The sequence below is a fragment of the Pollicipes pollicipes genome, unplaced genomic scaffold, assembly GCF_011947565.3.
Source record: "Pollicipes pollicipes isolate AB1234 unplaced genomic scaffold, Ppol_2.1 Scaffold_7261;HRSCAF=8764_pilon_pilon_pilon, whole genome shotgun sequence".
NCBI classification, from domain to species: Eukaryota; Metazoa; Arthropoda; class Thecostraca; order Pollicipedomorpha; family Pollicipedidae; genus Pollicipes; species Pollicipes pollicipes.
The window spans coordinates 47,380,476-47,404,825 of NW_023597054.1; the positions used below are offsets into that span (position 1 = coordinate 47,380,476).

General features: G+C 56.9%; 1 protein-coding gene across 2 annotated transcripts; it reads right to left on the reverse strand.

Annotated features, from left to right (window-relative positions):
• LOC119113184 (ubiquitin-protein ligase E3B) lies at positions 1 to 24,350 on the reverse strand. Of its 2 annotated transcripts, none has more exons than XM_037237531.1 (20): positions 24,217 to 24,350; positions 21,156 to 21,340; positions 20,301 to 20,444; positions 19,498 to 19,663; positions 18,412 to 18,573; positions 17,416 to 17,604; positions 16,963 to 17,154; positions 16,022 to 16,433; positions 15,631 to 15,802; positions 14,939 to 15,057; positions 14,344 to 14,510; positions 13,938 to 14,083; positions 13,560 to 13,696; positions 12,822 to 12,985; positions 12,278 to 12,415; positions 11,582 to 11,706; positions 10,756 to 10,885; positions 6,892 to 7,056; positions 6,467 to 6,578; positions 1 to 1,005 (listed from the first exon to the last, which is right to left on the reverse strand). In XM_037237531.1, exons 2-20 carry the CDS (start codon positions 21,314 to 21,316, stop codon positions 833 to 835), a joined length of 3,174 nt encoding a protein of 1,057 aa, XP_037093426.1. In that variant the 5' UTR covers positions 21,317 to 21,340; positions 24,217 to 24,350; the 3' UTR covers positions 1 to 832. The 2 variants fall into 2 exon arrangements, with proteins under 2 accessions (XP_037093426.1, XP_037093427.1); XM_037237532.1 differs by having other exon boundaries at positions 24,312 to 24,338.

Consider the following 24,350-nt stretch of genomic DNA (forward strand, 5'->3'; position numbering starts at 1 on the left):
TTGAACATAATAGCTTTATTATTTGTCGACGCATGTAATTGGCACGATAATATGTAATACACTATGCTATGAAAAACGATTGGCCGGACTCAAGCCAGCTATTGCAACAAAAAAGAACGTGCCCAGGACTGACGAGATGATTGCGAGTTTACCTTGCAGGATGCCTAGCTCTAGCGTGGGGGTAAAAGGCGCACTAACGAAACAAGGTGGCCCCTTTCATGCTGAGTTTGATAGTGATCACTGAGATTTCACTATTTACCCGCGGCAAAAATAACTCGTCTTGTGTAAACGGATGATGCAGTGCCGACGGTAGAAACGAAGTGAGAACGGAAGCAAAACAAATGCCACACATTGCACGCCAACGTCTGGGGCGTGCAACCGATTGGCTTATCGTGCATGTTGCATGATAACAGCTTACCGGCCGTGCAATGCCTTTCGCTCAGTGCCCATTAAATAAACTGATTTGAAACAGCAGGCCCGACAATTACCCCGCGTCAGCACAGCAACTAACATTCACATCACATAAAAACATCCGAAGTATATCACAGACGCGACAAGGGCAATTTCGGCGCCCCGGCCGGCACGCCTTCAGCGAGCGGGCCGGTGCGCGCCACGCCGCCACCGCCGGCGTGTGCGCCCTGACCCGCGCGCGCCGCAGTCAGGGCAGCGCCGGCCGCCGGTCCGCTGTGCCAGTGACCACGCAGGGGAGGCAGGATCGATCGGCGCACTCCGGCGTCCCCTGGCGCTCGGCCTCCCCACGCCTAGGCCGGGACCGCGCCGCCCTCGCTCCAGCCGCCGCCGCCGCGTCGCTCCGGCCGCCGCCGCTGCGTCGCTACGACAGCTCGAACCCGGTGTTGTTGCGGATGGCGTACCGCAGCTTGTCCCGGAGCGTGGTCTTCTTCTGGTAGTTGGGCAGCTTCAGCAGGTTGAAGCAGGTGGACGATGTGGGCAGCCGGGTGACGGGATCGCGCCGGCGCACCGACAGGAAGCCGCGCAGCATCGAGCCTGCCGGCGCAGTCAGAGCGGCTCAGCTGGCGGCGGCGGAGCGCCGGCCGGTGCCTGTCGCCCACGCACGCGTCACAGCTGGTACAACCCAGCGACGACAGCCACATCTCTACACTGGCCACCACTGCTAGACATACTCACAGCAGCAGTAGGCGCATCAGCAATGGCCATAATATTCCGCATTATCATCTGTCCGGCACACATTGACAGCCGGTGACACATCCCACCATCGGCTGCAGCACCCAGGCACACGTGACTGCTGTGACCTACCTCTGTGTGACACATAAACACATACCTGGTCATATACCACACACAAATCTCGCTCGCGTATACACCAACAGAGGCGGCCCAATCCTAAGTTAAACGTGCGTCCCCACCAGCGCTGACAATCGTGAACTAATGGGCCGCGCGCTCACAGCCAATACGCCGCTCAAGAGCTGACGCATGATCCAACGCACAAGCCGATGCGCTCTGACCAGACCAGTGTGCATTGTAGCCACCTCGGACGAGCCGTGGACGTGTTGCCGAGTACGTCACATGCTCGGCTTTGTTTGGGAGCTGCGGGCGCCGCAGACGCCTACGAACGCCGCTGCGTGTATTTTATCTACAAGCCCGGCTTATTTCTGCAGCAGGTAGCCTGTCAAACAGCGACGAAAACACAATCCCGCATCCTGTTATCGGCCATGTTTGTCCTGATAGGCGGGATGGTCTGACCCCGCTGGAGCGGTTCTGCGCGGGCAGCTGCCAGCGGTGTCGCTTCGGACATTAGGGGAGGGTCTGACCCCGCCACGCAGACCGCGGCCGGTGGCGTCGCTTCGGACATTAGGGGAGGGTCTGACCCCGCCACGCAGACCGCGGCCGGTGGCGTCGCTTCGGACATTAGGGGAGGGTCTGACCCCGCCACGCAGACCGCGGCCGGTGGCGTCGCTTCGGACATTAGGGGAGGGTCTGACCCCGCCACGCAGACCGCGGCCGGTGGCGTCGCTTCGGACATTAGGGGAGGGTCTGACCCCGCCACGCAGACCGCGGCCGGTGGCGTCGCTTCGGACATTAGGGGAGGGTCTGACCCCGCCACGCAGACCGCGGCCGGTGGCGTCGCTTCGGACATTAGGGGAGGGTCTGACCCCGCCACGCAGACCGCGGCCGGTGGCGTCGCTTCGGACATTAGGGGAGGGTCTGACCCCGCCACGCAGACCGCGGCTGGTGGCGTCGCTTCGGACATTAGGGGAGGGTCTGACCCCGCCACGCAGACCGCGGCCGGTGGCGTCGCTTCGGACGTTAGGGGTGGGTCTGACCCCGCCACGCAGACCGCGGCCGGTGGCGTCGCTTCGGACATTAGGGGAGGGTCTGACCCCGCCACGCAGACCGCGGCCGGTGGCGTCGCTTCGGACATTAGGGGAGGGTCTGACCCCGCCACGCAGACCGCGGCCGGTGGCGTCGCTTCGGACATTAGGGGAGGGTCTGACCCCGCCACGCAGACCGCGACCGGTGGCGTCGCTTCGGACGTTAGGGGTGGGTCTGACCCCGCCAAGCAGACGGCGGCCGGTGGCGTCACTTCGGATGTTAGGGGTGGGTCTGACCCCGCCACGCAGACGGCGGCCGGTGGCGCCGCTTCGGACGTTAGGGGTGGATCTGACCCCGCCACGCAGACGGCGGCCGGCGGTGTCACCTCCGGCGGCCGCACTCTCCACTCCGGCTCCGCGCGGGCCGGCAGCCAGTGCGGCCGCAGCCTCACACACTCGCCCGTTCGGCGGGGCACCACCACCTCACTCGGCGACGCCGGCGCCCTTGGGGCCGTCACTGACGTCACTGTTGTGCTCCTCTCGACGCCGGCCGGGTCAACGCGCTGACAAAAGGGCCGTGGCACGGCACTTATTGCGGGCACGCTCGAGCTTCTGATGGCGCCTTCCCGGCGAGAACAAAGCCACCACACCCGCCAGCGAATATCGAGAAGCTAATTATGAACTAGAACCATGACACCAGCCCATCACTTCAACGGGCAAACCAATTCGCTTCATGCATAGCGGCGAGGCTTTGGTTCCGCCGACGGCCGACAGCGTTTTGGCAAGCGCCAAAGCCTGGGTCGTAACGTTTCCGCTGGCCTGGAATGTTTTCAATTGTGTATTCTTCCCACGCAAGGTATACTGACGCCTTCTAAGATGACGAACACAATTCAGTCACAAAAGTACTCTGAACTAATATGATGTCCTAAGGTGGATAAAGCCAAAGCGCATTTGTTCAGAACATATGTGGTAGTAAACATGGAGTCCAATAGAGGTGTTCATTATAAACAATTTCAAATACAAAATTTGAGCTATGTAGAAATAATTGTATTGTCTTACAGCTCGAACCGGGTGGTTAATCTAGCAAGCACCTATGACTAAAGCTCCCATTTGCCACGGAAAGCAGTACATTTAAGGGTACATCGAATCTCTAAAATTGAATGGCATAACTTTGTAAGTCGCTGGTTGCTGACATTTGTGGACCTTGCAAAAACCATGAATTAAAAGGCCGGTAAAACGACCCTGTTTATTCTCTGCTCGCCCGTTTTGGCATGAGCCTCCACCCTTCTAGCGCCACCCGGTGCGGTACACGGAAAGCAGACCGCACCCAGTCCCTACCCACACAAAGACCGGACCCCACGCGGTCCGCACGGCCCGCTGCGCACAGCCCGGTCTGCAGAGAACCGGCGCCGCCCGGCCGACAGAGCGCCCCGGCCGGGCCAGCGCGACCGGGGCGCTCGCTGGAGGCGCAGCAGCACGCCGGCGGGGGCGGGAGGCAGTGGTGTCACGCCGCCACCTGCGGGCTGGGGCTGGGGCGGGGGCGGGGGCGGGAGGGGTGATGTCACGACCGCCGCCGCCGCGCGGTCTAGCGCGCCGCCCGCGCTGTGCGTCACGCCAGGGTGACGTCATGCTGACAGTGGCGCAGCGGCCGGCCCCGCAGGCGGGCCGTCACGCTGTGACCCCTCCCCCCGCCCCCTTCAACACGCGAGCAGCGGCTGGCACATCGGCCGACAGCGCTGTTCAGCTGCCGGAGAATGGTGGGGCCATGGGAGCGGCGAGGCTCCGACCACCAGCGCTCAGAGGGCGAACGTGCTGAAAATCGACGGGTTGGGATCTACGTTCCAATAAGGTCCAGCAAACGTGGATATCCTGGACGGGAGTTTCTGGACAATGCACATTCCGAGAGAAGGCCTTTGTCAGTCCCGTCCGTCCCTCCGATTGTTCGCCTCCGTAGCGCAGTTGGCTAGAGCAGGCGCCCTCCGGTTCACCCACTCGTGGCGGGACGAGTTCGAGTCGCTATTTGCGCCTTGACTGAGATGAGACGACTTGCGCGGCCGGTGGCAGCAGCCGCGCTAAAGGTCAGGGGACGTCAGAGGACGGGACGGACCGTGCCGAGCATTGCGGCACGTTAAGCCCCACCGCAAAGTTCTGCCGTTGATCTGGATTTCACGTCCAGCTGGCGGGGTCCGGACTCACGCAATGAGCACTGCTTAAGAAGAGCTCTGATCCCGGAAAACCATCCATTCAAATGAATCACACGAAATCTGCGCCTGGTCTTCTGAGTGTGGACGCCCTTAAGCGCCCGCTTTCTCAGTACGGATATGGTCTGAGAATACAGATTCTAAAAACCTGACCTTCTGAACATAGAACTAGGTCTTCTCGGCGTGGGCCCTGAACCTACGTCTTCTTAACGAGGGCCTCGAAATTAAGTCTTATTACACCACGTCGTTTCAATGTAGTATGAAGTGTAGTCTTTCGAGGTGCGATCTTCGGTGCGCAGGTCGTCTTGCTTAACCACTCGCATTGGTGAATGAAATGCGAAAATTAAGATGTGCCAAAGTGCGGCAATATAACTGGGAAAAACTCTCATCCCGGCAACGACCTCTAGTACAATAGTAACGTCAGTGCTGGCCTGGTCACGCCTTGCTGTGACCATGACCCACGACGACCCGAGTCTGGCCTGTAACACATACCTGACTCCGGTATCGCTCTATCGCACGCGCAGGACTCCGACACTGACCAATGATGTGTACCTACGACTTCGACACTGACCAATGCTATGTACCTACGACCTTGACGCTGACCAATGGTACGTACCCCTGACTCCGATACTGACCACTGCCAATAGTTCGTACCTCTGACACCGACACTGGCCGATGGTACGTACCCATGACTCCAACACTGACCAGTGGTATGTACCCATGCCCCGACATTGACCAGTAGTAGGTACCCCTGACCCTCACACCGACCAATGGTACGTATCCCTGCCTCCGACATGGGCCAATGGTATGCACACCTGACTCCGACACTGGCCAATGGTACGCACCCCCAACTCAGACACCGACCAATGGTACGTATCCCTGACTCCCAACACTGGGCAGTGGTACGCGCCCCTGACTCCGACGCTGACCAGTGGTACGCACCCCTGACTGCCGACACTGACCCTTGGTCGATTCTGATCCCGATACCGATCATTGTAATGCACGCCTGACACGACACGACACTGGTACGTACCCCTGACTCCCGACACTGACCAATGGTACATATCCCTGACTCCCGACACCGACCCTTGGTCGATTCTGATCCCGATACCGATCATTGTAATGCACGCCTGACCCCAGCGTTGACCTACAGTACGCACCTGACCTACAGCGCACACGTAACAATACCTGAAGATACTTAACAATACCTGGCCATACTTAACAATACAGAATGTGCCGGACCGCGGCTGAATGGCCTACAGTACACTTCTGAAGCCGGCGCGCCGACCTTAGCGTAAGCTTGACACCAATACTAACCTTCAGCACGGGCATCACCCCTGCGGTGCCGGATCGCGACGCAAGTACTGACCTATCGCACATGACGGACCCATGCACCTGTAGTACATGACGGACCCATGCACCTGTAGTACATGACGGACCCGTGCACCTATCGTACATGACGGACCCATGCACCTTTAGTATATGACGGACCCATGCACTGACCTCACGTGCACGCACGGCACCGCTGTAACTCACAGTCCCCATCATACTTACCGATAGGGCCCCCAGCGCTGACCCAGCACCGGCCTGCTGCGACCTCGGTATGCTTACCTAACATGGCCCAGGTGCATTGGCCTATCATGGTACCTACGCACTGGCGGATTCCGCCTGCGGTGTTCTAACTGATCGCGCCCGAATACCATGTCGTCACCCCAGTACTGACCCATCGTGACCCCAGCGCTGACCCATCGTGACCCCAGCGCCGACCTATCGTGACCCCAGTATTGACCTGTCGTGACCCCAATACTGACCTTTAGTGACGCCGGTACTGACCCATCATGACCCCAGTTTTGACGCGCCATGACCCCAGTGCTGATCTATCATGACCCCAGTACTGACCTAACGTGACCCAAGTACTGACATACCGTGACCCCAGAACTGATCCATCGTGAACTCAGTCGCACGTCCGGTACTGACCTATCGTGTCTCCAGTGTCGTCGTCGTCGCCCACCTCCACGCAGCGGATGGAGAAAGGCGGCTCCAAGTGCGCGAAGCCCATCAGCGGAGGGTTGGAGCATGACGTCACGAACTGAAAACAAACAACAAACGAACAATGTGACGTCAGAGACGCTGAAAAGTGGAGAAACCCATTAGTGCAAAGGGAGATTGACAATGACTCACTATAGCCGCGAATGTTATCGCCTTGCTTGTGACAGCACTACTACCATCTGAGAGAACAATGGAGATCCCTACCAAGCTTACATAAGGTTGAAGGCCAAATGCAGGTTTCTAGTGCGTTTCCAATGTTTCCATGGTCAAACGATAACCCGTATCACCGCACAACGCACAAGAGGGGGAGCCCAAGCGGGTTATCAGGCGCCGCCGCGCGGTCGACAGTGCACCTTAAGAAACATCTTCTTCTCCTCCTGCGTGAAGTCCTTGTCGAGCACATCCCAGAACCAGACGACGATGCGGTGCCGGTCGTGGAAGCCGCCGTAGTACTGGGTGTACTTGCGCAGCTCACGCACGTCCAGGTCCACGTTGTCGCCCGAGATCAGACGCTGCAGCTGCGGTCAGAGTCGACGGCGACGAGAGGTCAGGATCGGTGCACCCAGCTGTCTGGTGAGCCACAGCCAACGTCGTCTCCCGCAGCCGGACAGACAAACGCCGGCCGAGGTAGCCGACGCACCCTTTACTTCGAAGCATCATCCTCGGTAAACGGGCCAGTCGGCTCGACACGCTGCAGGAGCGGGCCAGCTGACGGCTGGCGGACGGCGACACTGACGCGTCAAACGCGGCGCAGCAGCAGCGTCGCCGCCGCCTGCTCCGGAAGTGGTCAGGCCTCACGGCCGATGACCCCGCCGTCCGACCGCGGCCGTCTCGCCGACAATCAGTATATGATTGCTACGACACTCGAGCTGGTGGTTGCCACGCTCCTACACAGATACACAGTGATAAAACCCCCGGCGCGTAGTACACGTTGCGCCGTATCAAGGAAACGGCCCAGCCTTACTGCGCCCGCTTCGGTATTGAGGTAGGTATTCGGCACAAAATATATATTTGCCTCGTCACAGAGGGCTGTGTCCGAGGAACTCTGAAACGCCGGCTTTAAAACGAAATGCGTTTTTTTTTCGCAACGGGACAAAGGAAAGACCAAGATAACCGGATCCAATGTTAGACGACCACGATCTAAACCAAGGATGATTTCAAATGGGAAAAAAACGATATCGAACAGGTCGTTATTTTATGTGTAGCGTCGTGCCGACTCCCAGATTAAGATTGCGTAAGTAACTAAGAACTACGTCCGGATGAAAGCGCTCAGATTCTGGAAAACATTTCACAATACCTCGGTTTAGTCTTGCGCGTTTGACAATCGTATTAAGCACTAAGCGCCAGCTGATATAGTTACACAGTTCACTTAAGCAGCAGTTTTTCCGGCCCACCAGACCGGTTCCAACTCGCACAACTCGGGCGAGTGCAGCATCCTTGTTTGTCCTATATCAGTGGAAAACTACCGGCAGAGGGGCCCAGTCTCGCGACCCGCTGACGTTCAGACTGTGACGAGCCAGCTGCGACGGACGGCGCTGCCCGCCCGTCCCTGTCCACAGCAGACGGCGTCCCAACCCGGAGTGTGTCCTGGGGAGTGTTCCACCCGGGTGTCTCGGTGTCCGACGGGCTTCAGTACAGCGTCCTCGCAGCGGCTTACACTATCACAAACACTGCAGCCGTCGGCCTCGGTGGTCCAGAGTCCCATAACCGTTACCCCCTCCTCAAGGAAGGGCCAGCCCCAGGCTCTGCCTGGAGCAGGCCGCCGGCCGTGGGCGCCTTCGTGCCCCACACACATCCGGCAGCCGTCGGGAGGCCCCAGCCGACCAGGGCCGGATCTCCGGCTCTGGGGCGGCGGGCCGGCGTCCGGCAGGTGACCGAGGGAGACCGGCCGCAACCAAGGGTCACCGCCGGGCGGTGCGGGTGAGGGACCGAGCGGGCGGCGGCCGGCCCGGGCAGGTGACCGAGGGAGACCGGCCGCAGCCACCGGTCACCGCCGGACAGGCCGTGACCGGACCGAGCGGGCGGCGACTGGCCCGGGCAGGTGACCGAGGGAGACCGGCCGCAGCCACCGGTCACCGCCGGACAGGCCGTGACCGGACCGAGCGGGCGGCGGCTGGCCCGGGCAGGTGACCGAGGGAGACCGGCCGCAGCCGCCGGTCACCGCCGGGCGAGCCGTGACCGGACCGAGCGGGCGGCGGCCGGCCCCGGCAGGTGACCGGGGGAGACCGGCCGCAGCCGCCGGTCACCGCCGGACGGTGTGGTGAGGGACCGAGCGGGCGCGGCCGGCCCCGGGCAGGTGACCGAGGGATACACCGGCCGCCCACGGTCACCACCGCGCCGTGACCGGACCGAGCGGGCGGCGGCCGGCCCCGGCAGCGGCGATCGTGCGTGGCTGCGCCGAGAACGTGCGGCTGCCGACCGCCGCCACCGGAGCCCCTCCCTCCTCTCCTCCATTCCACTTTCTGACCGCCGGCCGCGTGCAACAACACAGCCCACGGTAGGCCACATCGACACGCTTCAGGCACGCGAACTTGAGACACGTGACAATCTGTGGGAGTAAGTCCCACGTGGAACAATGCATAATGACTAGGGAATCATTATCCAGACCTGATATATCTAATATATATATATATATATATATATATATATATATATATATATATATATAGACGCTAGCATAGGTGCACTGGCAGATGTACAGACATACATACATGATAGAATACAGATTAGATAGCTTAGATTAGATATTAACATTCTGACGGTAATGTGTATTTTCAGGAATCATTGCAAGATATATATCTGATCTTCTGACTGGTTAATAACACTGCTTGAATCTGATCTTTTGAGTAGTTGATAAACACTGCTTGAATTAAGGCCAATTCGGAATGAGATCTTGCATGTATAGCCAGGCTACCATACACCGGATCAGAACGAGGGACGCTCTTCATACCACACAACGATCGCTTTGCGGATAAACTCCTATCATTCCACGACAACGTTCACAATAATTACCTTTAATCGTTTACGAGCAAGGTCGCAAGATCAAAGAGCACTTATCAAACGGGGAAAATGAGAGAACTTGAGCAGCTCGGCCCCTGTCCTCACTTGAGAAGCTAACTTTTCAACCACTGACTGCACATTCATGTTGGCCGCAAAGAGAAGGTCAATTTGTAAAAGTTGCGCTGTATGCACCGTGAAGTTTGTGCACGCTAGCTGCTTTGACTTGGCAGCTTTCGTCTTCGTCCAACATTCCTTTGTCACCACGATTCTCCCTCCCTCGTACGAGACAAACGAAACATAGATAATCCAATCGTGAAAAGTCAAATAACACGGATCGAAACTGGGTCCAGATCGTGGGGTCGCAGTGGCCTAGCGAATCGAGAGTGGCAGATTCTGAGGGAAGGATGAACTAGAGCATCAAGGATGTGGGAGACATGGACGATCACGTGCTCTGGTGCGCCAATCACGCCCCGTTTCGGGGCGTTTGTGGAGGACTGGTGTCAGATCTCAACATCGATAGCAGATGCTGGGACGTGAAGCGACTGCATGCTGTGGGTGAATGTGCCATTCACAACCTTTCGGATCTCACCACACCACACACACACACACCATATAATATATATATATATATATATATATATATATATATATATATATATATAAATGCGTCGATTATAGTTGCCCAACCTCAACAAATCGTTCTCAATTTTACAAGCGTTTCTTGTTTGTGATTTTTTGGCGTGATTGGCCTTTTTGAGAATTGGTAGTCAGATGCCCGATCTGTAAACTTCCGACAGCCGAATTCATACGAATGAAGCTTTTCAACACAATTATCAAAGCCGCTGGTATCAGTGTCCGAAATCCTGTTGCTTTATCCGCTTAGTTCTTGGCATCGTAGGCACATCTGGCCTGTCTCTAAGCCGACCACGTCAACACGACCGAACGCCAACAACGTCGGGCTTCGAACCCGCGACCGTGCACCGATCCCTCTGCGACAATGGTGTACCGTGCCCCAGCGACAGCAGTTCAAGGGCAGCTCTGTTGCCAAGGCCGGCCGCCTGTCGTGCGGCCGCGTCGTCCGCCCGCAGACGGCAGACGCGGCGGCGCGCACCCAGCCCCGCCGACGGCACGCAACGTCCACCCGCTAGCGACATCTCTCGGCCGCACACAAAAGCGTCAGTGCACTGCGCGCCGGGCAGACGGCGCCGCCGACTGACCTCGGGCGGAGAGAACATCTGCAGCCACTCGGGCCGGACGAGGGCGCGGAAGCCGCGCAGGAAGGCGGCCGTCTGCTCGCGGATCTGCGTCTGCATGCGAAAGTGCGCCAGGTGGTACACGTACTGGATCCTGGCGGCCGGAGGTGCGGAGCGCGGGTCAGCAGGCGGCCTCCCGACACATGGACGGTGGCGCCACCCGGCTCGCACGGACAAAGGTAATCAAGTCCAGAGGCGACTGCTGACTGGACCATCCCAGACAACAATAGCGCCGCGAATTCACGTATCACCATAGAAACATGTAGATACTGAAACACCATGCGGATGTGACGCTGCAAGGTGACCAATAAACTAGCATGTAAAATACCCAGTGTGGCCTAAAAACGTCCGCTCCGTACACAAGTGAACAGAGCGCAAAAACGCCACATTTCTGAACAACAGCACACAGCACTGCCCAGGCACAAAAAGCTAACGGGAGCAGTGTGCCAGCGCCCACTGCTTGACGCTTTGCTGACCTTTGCGATCTAATCGGACAGGCTTTCAGGCCACATGATTAGGGCTGTCACAGAACTGACAGGTGATCCTCTCCCCAGATTCACTGAGTCAACACTGACCCACGACATAATCCAACGCTGACACCTTAAAACATTCACGCAAGCGTCCCTGATAGTGTGGACCCAGCTGTAGCCGGCCGCCGCATTACGCTTCGAACCCCGCCGCTCATTTCCGATCCGAAGCTGCCGTCGTACGGACCAGGGCCGCGGCGGCCGGGGTACCGGACCCGGGGCCGGCCCCGCGTCGCCACCAGCAGCCGCGGCGGCGCACTCACTTGTTCTCGTTGGTGACGGGGATGACCCGTCCGCCAGGGATGAGGTCATAGGTCACCAGCTGGCCCATCACGTCCTGGTCGTAGGAGAAGGTGAGCCCCAGCTCCTGCACGTCGCCCTCGTAGCGCTGCGGCAGCCCAGGACGTGCGGTCGGCTCGGGTCGACAGGGCGGGGTGGGCACGCCGCCGCCGACCCGTCAGCCGGCCGGCTCCACAGCTACCGAGCGCCGAGTGCACCAGATCGCAGCTGAGGCACGTCACCACTAAGCCGACGTGCTTCACCGCTCAGACAAGGTAGCCAGCAGTGCGCCGCCGTGCATCAGAGTCAAGAGTAGCGTACACCCGAGCGTAGGCGAGCGATCTCCACCGTGGATCTATGCCGGGGTTCTCCCGGCATATGGTAAAAACATTCTGCGCGCGCGTGCACCGAGCCATCGTGACCTTAAGACACAAGCGGTCCGCAGTCCGTGCCGAACATACCCCCCCCCCCCCCGCGCACGGTCCCAGCGCCACACCGCAGCGCACTGAACTCGACACCGCGACGCCACGGTCAGGCCAGGAGGTCAGGCCGGGTCTGACCCACAGACGACGTCTATCGCGCACCAGGACCGTCATCTGCAGACGTTTGTGGGTCCCCAGCCGGACGTCCCGCGCGCACCAGTTCACCGCGTTCGCAGGTGGTGCTGGCGTCGACGGTACCTTGATGTAGGTGATGTTCTTGTAAAGCTCCGGATCCAACGACGGGAGCTCATCCACCGAGCAGTACAGGTTCTTGTGCGAGTGGCCCAGCAGCTCCGACAGGAAAAACGGCGCGAACGGCACGTCCACCACGATACCCTGCCAACCACGGGCGCGGGTCCCCACTCGAACACGGCCAACGTGCTCTAGACATGGTACGCTTGACGCGTGTTAAGTGTGTTGGGTGCTGGGTGCACGAGGAAAGCGCTACGGGCTACGGACACCGCATCGCATAGCAATGCTGCAAACAAAGGCATCTGTTGTCACAAAGAATGGCGTCAGCGCAACACCAGATCAAACATTTCATTTGGGACATCAACTGTGAGCATTCAGAAGGCATGATAGCGCGCAATCCGATTTTCGTGGAAGCCGACATCGAATCGCACCACCGTCATTCACGGAACCTGCCCACGGCGACATGCAACGGTGTCACCGAACCGGAGGCGGCAGCGCCGGGCGGACCAGCGCCGAGGCAGCGGCGAGGGGCGCGGGCGGCGGCTCGCACCTCATACACGGCCTTGCCCAGCATCTTGCCGACAAACTCGATCAGCTGCAGATGGTCGCTGTGGACGCCCGAGGCGGGCGACGGGTACAGGCGCTGGTCGCTGGTGGTCTGGAACAGGCTCAGGCCCGGGTCGAACACGCGGCGGATCGTCTCCTCCAGAAACTCTGCCGGACAGACGCGAGCGTGCATCGTAAGCCAGCGGCGACACCTCCTGATACCCCGCCGCGGTCATAACAGCCCGAGACACCCGTCAGCGCGCGGGGCCGCGTGTGCTCGGACTGGACTACCGGCGGCGCAGGGTCGTGGCATGCATAGTAACGCAGTACTGTGGGGGCGATAGCTTTTCAAAGGACCTTCTTGCTCCGGCGTTGCTTACTGGACAGATCTGAATCGGCAGCAAACATACCCAGCCTTTTCTCTCCTGTGGTCGAATCAATCAACCCGAGCAGGCAGTACTATCGTTAAAGGCATCGTTCGTTCGTATCGTTTAAATGAATACACTTGAATGCAGCCTGAAATAAGTACAAACGAATAAAAACAGAGTAAGTTGTACGCGACGCGTGCGCTGTCACTAGGTTTGACAAGGAGCTACAAAATCCTCTGATCATCACCTGGATGCGCTTTTCAAAAGCCACCAGACAGTGAGAACATCGTCGAGACCGTCTTCCACGATACCACTTCGACGCGCCGAGCTGGCCGGGAGACGGCTGACACTGGGGTGTGACCGAGCCGCTCTACCTTTGAACACGCCGTCCTGGTCGATGCCCGCCTCGTCCAGGCCCTGTTCGTTGATGAACTTGACCCGGATGATGCCCTTGAGCAGCTGCGGGGAGAGCGAGGCCAGCTGGCGGTAGCCGTCCTCCAGCAGACGGGACCTGGGCGGCAGCAGCGGGGGTCAGACGTGCGTACGCGTCTGTGCCGTAACCCCGGGCGATGCGGGGACAGAGTCGCGCCGCTGTAATGCGGCGGTGACCAACTGCGGTAACATCAGCGAGCAGCCAGCGTCTGATCTGACATCGCGGCCAGTCCACCGTGGTGACGTAAACGGTGAGCGCACCTGGTCACGTCACCTCGCGCCCCAGCCGAGCTCCGGTGAGTCCGCGACGCCCAACACACCTGTGGATCGTGACGAGCGTGGACTGGGGCGTGGTGAAGGCCGACTCGGTGAGGCCCAGCGCCAGCTTCTCCTTCGTCACCTCTTGCCGGAAAAGGCAGACCCGCTCAAAGTGGTGCAGCACGTGTGGCATCTTCTGCAGCAGCAGCTGTGACGGATGCAGACGATCTGGGTCACAGCAGGCCTACAGAACCCGGCAGCGATCCGCGCGGTCCACGAAACCCGACAAGCAAGCTTGTAGCTGACTTTGGTACGCCCTTTACCATCGCGTCAAAAGAAAAATAATTTGCAAACCTACCAGCTTACAGGTCATGTGCTCTTCTGAACTACCTACCACAAAGACGATTACAGCACCCAGATAGCGACGAGGGAGAAACCGCAGGGCTTCACACGGAGGGCGCCACTCACCACGGCTGACTTCTTGTTCTTCTCGATGTCTCCGAGGAAGCTCTTGCTGCCGACGATGTTCCAGTGGTACTTGGGCGCGTACGGACGCCGACAGTCGCGCTTGTAGAGCAGCAGCAGCAGCGCGTGCAGCGACTGGAACAGGGCGCTACTCGACAGCGTCTTGGCGTCTGGAAACAGCTGCCGTCAGCGATCGGGCCGTCCGGCGTCGTCCCGTTATGCGCTGCAGCCGCCACGCCAGCCCTCCAACCCGCCAGTGTGTGAAGCACATGCATCTGCGCTTGTCACGTGGACACGCGAGGAGCTGTACAGGTCTTCTGATATGCCATACTTTGAATATACATGACATTTTCGAATATAGGCTTCAAATGCTCTGCTATTGGCCATGGAAACTTTAAAAATAAGCAGACTTTACAGTCGTGATGAGCCAGCTGCACAAAAATGGCACAGCTTCTAACAACTTTGCTGATGAAATTATCCATATTATGTATCCATATAAAATTATCCGTATAAATATAGCATATTATGAAGGCAGTGAGAATACACATTTCCGGCCCAAAAAAGCGGTAGAACACATCGGGAAAGAGAGATGGCATACCAATCAGGTTGTTGATGATTATCTTGTACACCAATTTGTTGAGGAAGTCCGATAACTGGACGTAGACGTCCAGCTTGAATATTTTCTGCTCTTCGTACATCTCAATATCATCCAGAACACTGAAATGGGCAGATGCAGGCTGAGAAAGCTTTCAAACGCAGCTAACGTCACCTGAATTAGTGATTCGGGCTACTCGTAGACCTTAAAATTTTGTTTCCAAGAACCGACCGACGACTCTGATTCAAACACAAGCTTTTCGACCGTCACACATCCTCAAGAGCTACAATTATCGACACCTTCCCGACTGCTTTGCCTTCCGTCGTAACGCCATGGACTAAAACGCCATCACATTGAGATAACTACAATCGCGCACCCGCCTCCCATAGAGTCCATACTAAAGCCAAAACCTCACAAACTTATCACAATGTGTAGAAAAACGGGCGAAGAAAAAACAGAATCAGGGGAGCGCCCTACAACGATATACGTAGTTAAACGAGCCAATCCTGTTCATAAGACTATATATGAGTGCTGACACAGGGCGCGTAATATATATATATATATATATATATATATATATATATATATATAATCAAAACCCAACACCCCATGTGCCCATCACTAACAATGCCAGTCTCTGCGTCCTGACTCTGACACAGTGTCGACCCCACACCGCCAGCCGTCGCCGCACTCACACCACGTAGTTGGCCATGCAGTCGCAGAACATGGAGAGCACGTGGAACTCGGGCGCGGCGGCGCCGCCGGCCGTGCCCAGCAGGCCGACGAACTGCTTGAGGCCGCAGTCGGGCCCGAGGCCGCCCAGCAGCGCCCACAGGTCGGGCAGCAGCGTGCCGCCGTAACACAGGCCTGACACCAGAGGGGCACCGTCACACCGTGCCAAGTAAGCTGGTGTCACACAACCAGCTCTGATGCTATCACAAGGCAAACACATTTGGGTTCTGTCGTAATTAGCACGTGTCTTACAATGCTTTACTCCTTCATGTCGTCTATGTCATGCAGCCTGTCAAAGTTAGACGTAAGGAGTAAGTTAGGGGGTGAGTTACCGTTGGAGTCGGGCCCACTCACTGGTCAGTATGTCGGCCCGTAGCTGAGTCAGCGTCTGCAGCGCCGTCTGGTAGAGAGAGCAGACGAGCGCCACACGCGCGCACTCGGCCCCGCCCAGCCGGCGGCCGGCGGCGGCGCCGGGCCGGCCTCGCTCCAGCGCGCGCCGCAGCAGGCTCGGCAGGCGGCCGTCGGCGGGCGTCGGCGCGGCGGCGGCCGGCGGCGGCGGCGCGCGCTCCACGCCGTCAAACAGGGCGCGCGAGACGGAGCGGCTCCAGAGCAGCTGCAGCTGGCCGCGCACGGCCGGCAGAGCCTCGGTCAGGCGCGGGTCGAGCGGCTGGCTGAACCAGCCCAGCACCGGGTGCCACTGGCTCAGGTTGGAGCGCTTGTTCTGCACGTAGGCCTGCAGGCTCTCCAGCAGCCGCGTTAGCACCACCTGCCGTCAAGGCCGTCCAGGTTACAAACAATATCGGCAGTGGCTGAGCTGCACCCACTCGGCGCAGTTTCAGTTTTAAATCCGAAATTTACTTGCAAGTCTAACACACCTACACAATTGCCAAATTTGGCGAGTGGAATGCTGTACACTGTTGCGTAAAATGACAATACATATGCCTCCAAATAGCCGGTGTCGGATACCATACATCATCTCATTTATCTCATCTGTATCTCGCTAGTTACACAGATGACATCTCTTTACACATGATACATCAACAAATATTGCATAATCAAGGTGCAACATGACTTTTTCACATGCTGTAAACGCCGCGCTGCACTCAGTGCTGATAAGCTGGTTTAGCGGTGCCATACGCACCCTCACTGCGACACAAAAAACGGCACGGCACCAGCCGCCCGTGACACACACACACACAAACACACACACACACACACACACACACACACACACACACACACACCACTATCATCTTTGTTTAATGAGGCAGGCGCGTTAGCGGCGGGCGCCTTACGCAGAGGTCCGGGCAGAGAATGGCCGCCAGCTTGTCCGGCTCCTGCAGATAGGCCAGGTGCACCAGATTGGCCAGCAGACAGAGCGCGTAGTTGCCCTCGAGCGCGTTGAAGACGATGCGCAGCCCCTGCTCGTCGAGCAGATGCGTGGTGCACCGCTCCAGGACGCGGTGCGTGGAGATGACCGTCAGGCACTGCGCAGGGAGAGGAGAGCGCGTCCGGGTCAAACGGCGCGTACGTCTCGGTCGGTTTACGAATGTCCGACGCCAGGCGCAGGGGCACACTTGTTCACCGGGAAAGCCTGGGTGTCCTTGAATCACACAGAGTGCTGTGTGTACGCCACGAGCGACGGTACTGTGTGAGACCACAGGCGCGGCGATGCGTGTGGGCACGGCACCCGACCACTGTCCCAGCTCCACCGATACTGCCCCAGCTTCCTGCCACGTGACCCGCACCTCGGGCGCGGTGGTCTGCAGGTGCGACACCAGGCCGGGCACGCTGAGCACGTGGATGAGGTAGGCGCTGACGTCGTCCGGGGCGAGCTGCGAGGCCAACAGCGGCCGGCTGGCCAGCGTCATGCAGGCGGTCAGCGCCGCCGGTCGGAGCGCCGGCCGCGACCGCGCCAGGCCGCGCACCAGCACCTCCTGCCGACCGGGCGGCCACTGTCAGACACTGCTAAGGTGTGGGCCGGGACGCGACATCTCTCGGCGACGAGGGGAGCCTCGGTGACACATCCCGGGGATGACACAGGGCCTGTGGACAGCTTGACAAGCTCCGAGGGATGGTGAGCGGTCTGTCAACACCACATCACGCACTGGGGATGGGACGGGCAGGTGAGCATAGCGACATCGACTGAGGACGGGTAGGACGCCGCGGATTAGGCCAACATCAGAGGCTCTTACAGAGATTAGGCCTAAATAAAAACTGAGTAAGTTTTAGCGAAATGCGTATATACTGCGACAGGTTCTTCCAAATTATTAGGTTATCAGTGCATTCCCTTTTGGCAAGCATTTTCCTCCTTACGCTGTAATGATTTTGCAAATTGTGGACTTAGCATACACACTATGGAATGTGCATACGGGTATAAGCAAACCTATCCTGGCCGAGTTTAGAACATAACGTTAAGGCTAAACATAACGCGTCAAAGTAACAATATTTTCGTCGCTCATAATTTGTTGTGCTTCAATTGCTTGCCTCTGACAGACCAAAAAACTTGCGGGATGGTGCTAAGACGGGCACAGATGCATCTGGTAGCGATCGCGGATGGGGGAAGTGTGATATCTCACGGCACCAATGCAGACCAGCATGGGGTGGCGAATAGGGCCAATCGATGGGCCAAGCATGATAACCGAGAAATGCCGTGACTGCTGTGTCCCCACATCGCTCATGTCTTCATTTTTGCTCAGTGCTTCAGCTGCTAAGGCCATTTCGCGCTCTCTTTATATCCCCACCTTCAGCGTTTGCATGAGGTGGGCAGAATTCAGGTGGCGAAGCAGGGCCAGACACAGTTTCTCCATCACTGGCTTCAGCTTCTCGTGGCCGCTATTCATCAAAATTTTCCACGTAGACGTAGATGTGAATGTGAGAAGGCAGTGCAGATGCAGAGTCAGAACCTGTGGGAAATTAGCCATCTGTCAGTTTTGAGCCTGATCCGACGAAGCAAGTACTAGCACAAAAAAACTAAGTGCATTACTTCGTTCTTTCAGTACAATCAGCAGCCTAAATCGACCATCAAATAGCAAGAGTCATGCGTCTGGAAAATTCATTTGCCATCGGCGAATATGAAATGCACCCCAGTTTGTACACCAGAACAGTTCCAGACAGAGGACAAACTTAACCTCAAGCATACGCAAGCGCAGCCGAGGGTCCGGGGTTCACTCCCCCTCTTTTAGATCCGTACTTTTATTTGCTTTAGCATCATAGGTGGCTCCTGCAAAAAAAAAACTTAAAAATCAGCGTACACTATATCAGAGAATATAGATCGCTCACCATTAAGCAGACATATTAAGTGAAGCCGAGTCATAGTCACATAACAAGTCGTTGTTAAGATCTTCTTCGGTTTGCTTATAGTGAGCTGCCACTGAGTCCCCACACCTTTCAAGAAATACCCCTTACATCCTTGTATGCGTGAATGGTTCTTTTATTAAGCGAAAAGACCAGAGGAAAAAGACCGAACGGCACAAGGGAGGTGGATATCAAAAGGCCATATAACGGACGCCAACCAGAGGACGACCGGACGCAGAAAGAATGTCAGGTCAGCGGAAATTAGACAGCAGACAGCTACGGCAAACGATCACAATGGGATAGTGACTAGACGACGAGAGTAGCTCCAGTTTGTAGAGGGCACAGCTCGCGTAGCTGGCAGTCCCGAGTGACGTAACACGTCATCACGGCGGACCGGTGAGCCCTGCGCGCTGCCGCCACTCAGACAGCTGTTAGTGACGCACACCCGCACAGCTGCTGCCGCGCGCGCGGCGGGCGGCCGACGGAGCGCGCCGCCGGCGCCGCCAGCGCTCGGCGGGCGTGACGTCACGCACCGGCGTGTCGTTGGCCGTCTCCGGCCGCAGCTTGACCAGTCGGCTGAGGCAGCGCTCCAGCACGGTCTTCATCTGCGCGATCCAGCCGACGGCGTGCTGCGGGTTCAGCGCCACCGAGGCGTAGCACAACTTCAGCGAGTCGGATGTCATGCTCTGCACGAGGTATCTGCGGGGCACCGTCCGCCGGCGTGAGCCGCGCGACACACACGCACGCACACGCATGCGCAGGCATGCAAGATGTCGGGGTTACACCGTCAGATCCAACCACGTGTCATATCTTTATTTCCAGCGTTTATCATTGGAATGCCTAAGCCATACTTTTATTATTTTGCATTTGAACACACACACACACACACACACACACACACACACACACACACACACACACACACACACACACACACACACACACGCACACGCACACGCACACGCACACGCACACGCACACGCACACGCGCACGCGCACGCACGCACGCACACGCACACGCACACACACATACACGCATACGCACACGCACACACACATACATGCACACACACGCACACACACCAGTCAAGGTCAGGACGCGCGCCGACGTGCCGAAAAACAAAATCATTACGCCGCAGCGCGCACGCGGTTGGGGTTCTCGCAGACCGGGAGGAGCTAAACACGGCGGCTTCGTCATCCCGCGTAGCAGCTGGTCGCGGTCAACGACCACGTATCGCACTGTACCTCGCTCGTCTGAGCCGCCGCAGCGGACGGCACGACGCCGTCCAGGACCGTCCTCAGCGACGCCGCCGGCGCGGCCGCGGTGCCCACACACCTGCACAGCAGGTCGAAGCGCAGCATGTCCCGCCCGCCGGTGAGCAGCAGGTACTGGCGCGTGCAGCGGTACACCTCCTGGGCGGCGGCCAGCGGCGGCGTGTCCTCGGTGCCGGGCGGCTGCAGCAGGCCGTCCAGGCGGCGGCTGGCGGCGCAGGCCGGCCGCGTCACACGGGCCACGGGGCGGGCCGGCGGCGGCCCCGGGCTCGGGAGGACCGAACGTCAGGGCGACGGCACGCGCAAGGGCACACTCAGATGGCGCGGATGGCGTGGCAGGCGGGTTTTCAACGCTCACAGATCGCAAGCCCAGTCGGCGCTTAAAGAGTCAATGTTGCCAACATACCAACACATTGTGTCAGCAGTGGTCAATAAGGTCAACATTGGAAGTGCAGACAAAAAGAGTATTTGTGACTCATTCCCTGAGAAACGGTCGAGCAAAAAGCAAAGGAGCGTATTTCGCCATTTTCGTGGCGTACCGGTATTGGAGGTAGTTTTGTCATAAGTGTCGTCCGGCCGACGCACAGCACCACGTAAACCAATGTCTCCACAGGCACGAGTGTTTCTCAAATGACTGGACCCGTTGACCGAGGTTCGTGACGTTGTGGTGTTTTTGGGACATTAATGACGCCTAACATAGGTGTCATTTGCGTATATCCCATTCCTCCGATTTAAGGAAACAATTCCGGGGCTCAGAAGCAGAAATTTACTTCCTAGTCCAACGAAACATTGGACATATCCTTCCTACCCCAGCAATGAAAACCACAACGTCTACTTCAAACGACCAAATTTAAATTAAATAGAACCCATAATTCATGTTTGAAAACAAAACGTTGCATTTTCCAACTGGCGCACTCACTTGACATCTCGTATGGCGGCTCTACGGACCAGGAACCCTCGAGCACACGCTTGTATGCGGATGGCGGCATCCTCTTTTTTCTTTTGAAAATGGCGTTCTTCCCGAGCGGTTCTTGCCTGTTCCAGGAAGGCATCCTTACTGGCATCAGGCTTTTGAAACATGACTTGAGATTTGTGCTAGAATTCCTGCAACGAAAAAGGGAGCACAGAATAATATCACCGTCCAAAGTGAGTATGGTTAACGATGAAATCAGCGTGGTATGCATTTTCGATACCCATACGTGTGCATACCTATATTCCTTTTCCATCCCTCATCCGCTGGCACCTATACTCGCAGCGCAGGCCACTGACCTGAAAAAAGAAAATGGCCCAAGGACGACAAGATCGGCTCACACCGGCCAAACGGACGGCAGCCGACGCTGCACGTGCAGGGCCGCCTGCATCGGATGCGTGCCAGCGATGTAAGACCACGGCGCTGTCGCTGGGGGAACAAATGCGACGGGACAGGGAACAAATGCGCCAGGGTGATAACCGGGCACACCAGGATTAAAAGGAGGGATATCCTGGTGGCAGAAGCCGGTTTGATTCGCCTCTTACCCGCAGTTAACAGCTGGCAGCTGCCGCACGCCACCGGCTGACGCGCCTGTTACCATCGGACCCGACTGAGTACCTAATGCTCCGGAGCCATCTGACCCGACTGCGGACCTGATGCTCCGGAGCCATCTGACCCGACTGCGGACCCCATGCTCCGGAGCCATCTGATCCGGCTGGGACCTGATGCCCCGGAGCCATCGGACCCGGCTGAGAACCTGATGCTCCGGAGCCATCGGACCCGACCGCGGACCCCATGCTCCAGAGCCATCTGACCCGACTGCAGACCTGATGCTCCGGAGCCATCTGCCGCGCCTGCGGACCCCATGCTCCAGAACCATCTGACCCGACTGCAGACCTGGTGCTCCGGATCCATCTGCCGCGCCTGCCACTGCCACCAGCGGACGTGACCATGTGGTCAGGTAATTCGGCGAGGGCGGGCACATAGGGATGGCGGTGCTGGCACGTTGTTTGAGCTCCATCACTCGCATCAAGGCATCAAGAAGTGCAGCCCTGTTGGAGCAATCTGCAGCAGACTAGGGCTGCCAGACCTGGCGGCAGTCTGGCACGCCCTCGCCATGGCCTCCTCACACCTGACCAGCCCAAGGTCTCTCAGACCTGGATCCTCACAGACTTCTGGTCAAGCCTCCAGCTGCTGCAGCTGGGACCAGTAGCACCATTCTGGCTTGGTGAGCTGTGATGGTCGCTGCATAATTAGACACTATCAGTGATGACCCAATGGGTGTCAGACCATGCTTGGTTGCGGGGATGGCATCACAGACCATACTGCTGCAGAAGCTGCTGCTGTATACCAGGCACCTGTCTGGACCATCTTGGCTAATGCTTGAGGCTAGCACTTTGCTAGCTAGCCCTCAGGCCCAGGAACTTCTGGGAGGCCCAATCAAAAAGATTGTCAGCTTTTTGGAACAGATGGGATGCACTCATCCTTTAATTGACATGCCCTTCAGCAGACTCACTGTGGCTTATGCAAAACATATGGAGTCTGAGGGAGGCACACAAATTTACTGGCTATGTGCCTGAATGAAATCAGGTATGAATAAATCCAACCTAAAATGTGACAAGAACTTTCCTTTCATACAGCTACAACAAATACATGCATTAAGTACAACACTCCAGAATTCATTGTGGAATACAGCTAAAACCAAACATTCAAGCCTCAGGCAATATCAGAGTGAAATGCATATCAGTCTGAGCTGCTCTGTCAAGATTAGAATGAAAACAATAAATGAGCCACAATCTAGATAGATTCCAGTAGAAAAGGAATCAAGTAGAAAAAAGGAACATTATGCAGGATAACAGATAAGGATTCCAAAAAGTTCCTTTCTTTACCATTGCCTTACTTTACACATTGAACTGAACCACCTCTCAGTATCTGCACCTTGATATCATCAAAACCAGTACAAGATGATTCTATCAGCACATTACCAGGTTGGCGGTGTGCATGTGATCTTTTAGCAATGCAGCATTATCAGTTGAAAACCAGACTGATTCTATCAGCACATTACCAGGTTGGCTGTGTGCATGTGATCTTTTCACAATGCAGCACCATCAGTTGAAAGCTGGACCTTCTTTACCACTGCAGAGATGGTTGAAAGGCATATAACATGTCTCACTCACCATGACATAGCTTAGCTCTGAGAATGTAAGCAGCCATTTATTTCAGAAGTTGGTCGGTACAGACAACTGGACATAATGAAGTCAAACTGCCACAGGATTATCATGAACGTCCAATAGGAAGTATGGGTCTGCACCGTCAGAACACATTTTCTGCACATTGTTACTAACCCTGTAATTTATAATATGCTGTTATAGATCCTGTTCCTTTCTTACTTAATTGGGGGGAGGCATGGGCTCTGGCCTCCCTTTCCCCAACTTTGAAAAGAAAGTGGGCAAAAGCCAGGAAAAACCTGTATACCTGTATGTTGGCTGATTCAGGGGCAGGTTGCTTCATTTCCAATGCTCAGCCTTTCCCAACTTATTTTGGGAAGCTACACCTTATGCTCCCAAAATGGGCATTCCCATAAACATATTGTACTTGAAGATATTAAGGAAAAACCAAGTGGTTCAATGTAAAAAACCAAGTGGCCTGCATGAGAAAACTAAATGTGTGAAATGCGCCAAAACCCAACTGCTTTTTATAGCAAGGAATCCTTTAACTTTGCCCCCCTCCCCTAGCATCAGCCCCCTGAAGATGACGTTCCGGACTTATCCGACCTCGGCCATGTTGACGTATGGCGTATGCTGGTCATAAACACAAAGGCCATCACCTCCATCCATGCAACTCAAGGATCTCCTTTATCGTCAAAACAAACATTAAGCCTTTCAAGATATATGGAAAGGAATAAAAGTGTGTTACGCACAAGACTCACGTAGGAACCCGATCACAAGTCTACAAAAAGGTGCCGTTCAACGAGCAGAGTTAACGAGTTAATTCCTAATTCACCACTCACCCGTTTGAAACGAAATCGCAAACCCATTGCCCAACGCACCATAGTCGACTGTTTATAATCGACAACAAGGCGCAAACCCTGGCCCAAGGACGTACAACAAACCCCAGGCCGACCGACTCAGCTGATCAGCAACG

Coding starts and splice junctions, on each gene's coding strand:
- LOC119113184 (XM_037237531.1), bottom strand. CDS start 21,316: ATGTTTCAAAAGCCTGATGCCAGTAAGGATGCCTTCCTGGAACAGGCA. Junction 14,511..14,938: donor AATCATCAACAACCTGATTG/GTATGCCATCTC, acceptor AGCTGTTTCCAG/ACGCCAAGACGCTGTCGAGT. Junction 11,707..12,277: donor AGAACATCACCTACATCAAG/GTACCGTCGACG, acceptor GGGCTGCCGCAG/CGCTACGAGGGCGACGTGCA.